At 34.2% G+C, this 2,298-nt stretch overlaps 1 protein-coding gene across 2 annotated transcripts in view; it reads right to left on the bottom strand.

Moving 5' to 3' along the window:
• Window positions 1-2,298, bottom strand: part of LOC111087033 (multiple epidermal growth factor-like domains protein 9) — a 64,503-nt gene that overhangs the window by 10,128 nt on the left and 52,077 nt on the right. For both annotated transcript variants that reach the window (XM_022392189.1, XM_022392188.1), the window contains one exon: window positions 916-1,131. In XM_022392189.1, the coding sequence (XP_022247897.1) occupies window positions 916-1,131 (216 nt within the window). The remainder of the gene's footprint in view (window positions 1-915; window positions 1,132-2,298) is intronic.

A 2,298-nucleotide genomic window follows, 5' to 3' on the forward strand; every position in this document is an offset into this window, starting at 1 on the left:
GAAAGAACTGTTCTTTAAGAAACAGAACTTTTACAATGTTCTTCAAAAGTCGAGTTCGTTGACCTGACGAACTTCATTGATTATTACTGATTGATTTTCAGTGCTTTACATGCAGCTTAACACGCCTTACTTACATTTCAGGTGTACGCCCTTAGTGCTTATGATCCTCATAATGAACCTTAACATCTCTTTAAAATATTTCCTAGAGCCCGTTTGTTTTAGTGAACGTAGCACCTATCTCAGATTAACTACGAAACTTTTATTAGGTAAAACTTTTGAACTAGAACTACGACTTTTTACCCTATATATAGTAAGTTGTTTATCCGAAATACAGCGCTAACTATTTGTGAGCCATGGAAAAAAAAACGACTGTAACGTTGACTTAAAATTATACGTTATGTTAAAATGAAAGTTTGATGAGCCTACACTTATCCAACGTGGACCACTCATTAGACATGACGTTTTTTATAGTAGTCTAAGTATTACAACTATTATCATAACAATGAGCATTAAATGTAATAGATTCAGAAACTCAATGAAAGGCATATAATATGGGGCAAGAGGGGAAATTTTTGTTCGCTATTAATGAACTCTAAGTATTTTTTGATTAATATCACATTTGCACATTCCATAATTATCAGCCGGCACCGAACTTTACACATTCACGCCACCCCCCTCAGAACTGGCTCAAAGTGAATTCCTGCCCAAGTCCCTGAGTAATTTCAGAGTCGAATCACATTCGGCACATTACCGAACACTTACCAAACAAGAAATACAAACAAAGAAATGACCACAATACTACTTTTAATGTATTATACATAAACTGAATGAGGTTCGAGACATTATATTTTCTTTCGCGTGCATAAATATGTGATGTCCAGCTAATATTAATTAAAGATTTACACTGAAACAAACCTGGCTCTTTCGGGGTCATTTCGTAACGATACCCTTCATCCACAGCAAGATCGTTCATATGTGAATCTTTAGTTCGAACCGTTTTCTTTGGGGCTGGTACTCGCTGGTTTCCGCTGTAAACGGCTGACACTAGAAGATCATACTTAGTCCCTTCATCTAGTCCAGAGAGGGTCTTGGACTTGGCTGTAGGCGGTAATAGCAGGTCTCTTGCTTTACCTATATGAGTAAAAAATACTCAATTTTATATACTGTAAATATTCGTCACGAATAACTGTCGTTTCAGCATTTTTGTAAACACAACAAATTGACAAAATATTTTTATGCATCTGTTCATTATTGTTTTAATGTAATGCTTTGTATTTTGTGTCTAAAAATATCTTGACATACATAGAGAAATAAAGCGTCCGTTTTTTACACGGACGTCTGAAAATATCTTGACCTACACATACAGATAAACAAACATCCATATTTTACACGGACGTCTGAAAATATCTTGACATACAAACAGAAACAAAACGTCCGTATTTTAAACGGACGTCTGAAAATATCTTGACATACAAACAGAAACAAAACGTCCGTATTTTAAACGGATGTCTGAAAATATCTTGACACACATAGAGAAATAAAGCATCCGTTTTTTACACGGACGTCTGAAAATATATTGACCTACACGTACAGAAAAAACAAACATCCATATTTTACACGGACGTCTGAAAATCTCTTGACATACAAACAGAAACAAAACGTCCGTATTTTATACAGACGTCTGAAAATATCTTGACGTACATACAGAAACAAAACATTAGTATTTTACACGGACGGTTGAAAATATATTGTAAGTAAAGTATACACAAATGTGAGACGATCAATATATCTTCAGCGAAAATGACTTTATCGATTCAGAGTTATATATAACACAAACGAAATTGCAATTAACTATGAATTTAGTAAACTGAAGAATTTCCGAATACAGTTCTCATGCAAAATGGATTAACATAAATACAGACGTTTTAAAATAAACACAAAATAAAGAGCTTTAAAAATACGAAATAAAACAAATGCAGGCCTCTGAAGAAGTCGTACTAAGAAGTATAAAAACAGGGGATTTTGATTTCAGTGTAAACTCTAGAACGAGTGTTTTATGCACATTTCTTAACATGAGCTACATTATCACAGAAAAATCATACAGTGGCCAATCAGGAAGCCCTTTGAATCCAAAAAAAAAACAGTGGTCAATCAGGAAGTCTTTTGAATCCAAAAACCAGTGGCCAATCAGCAAGTCCTTTAAATCCAAAAAAAAAACAGTGGTCAATCAGGAAGTCTTTTGAATCCAAAAACCAGTGGCCAATCAGCAAGTCCTTTAAATCCAAAAAAAAAACAGTG

This window comes from Limulus polyphemus, unplaced genomic scaffold, assembly GCF_000517525.1.
Source record: "Limulus polyphemus unplaced genomic scaffold, Limulus_polyphemus-2.1.2 Scaffold1658, whole genome shotgun sequence".
Lineage (NCBI taxonomy): Eukaryota > Metazoa > Arthropoda > Merostomata > Xiphosura > Limulidae > Limulus > Limulus polyphemus.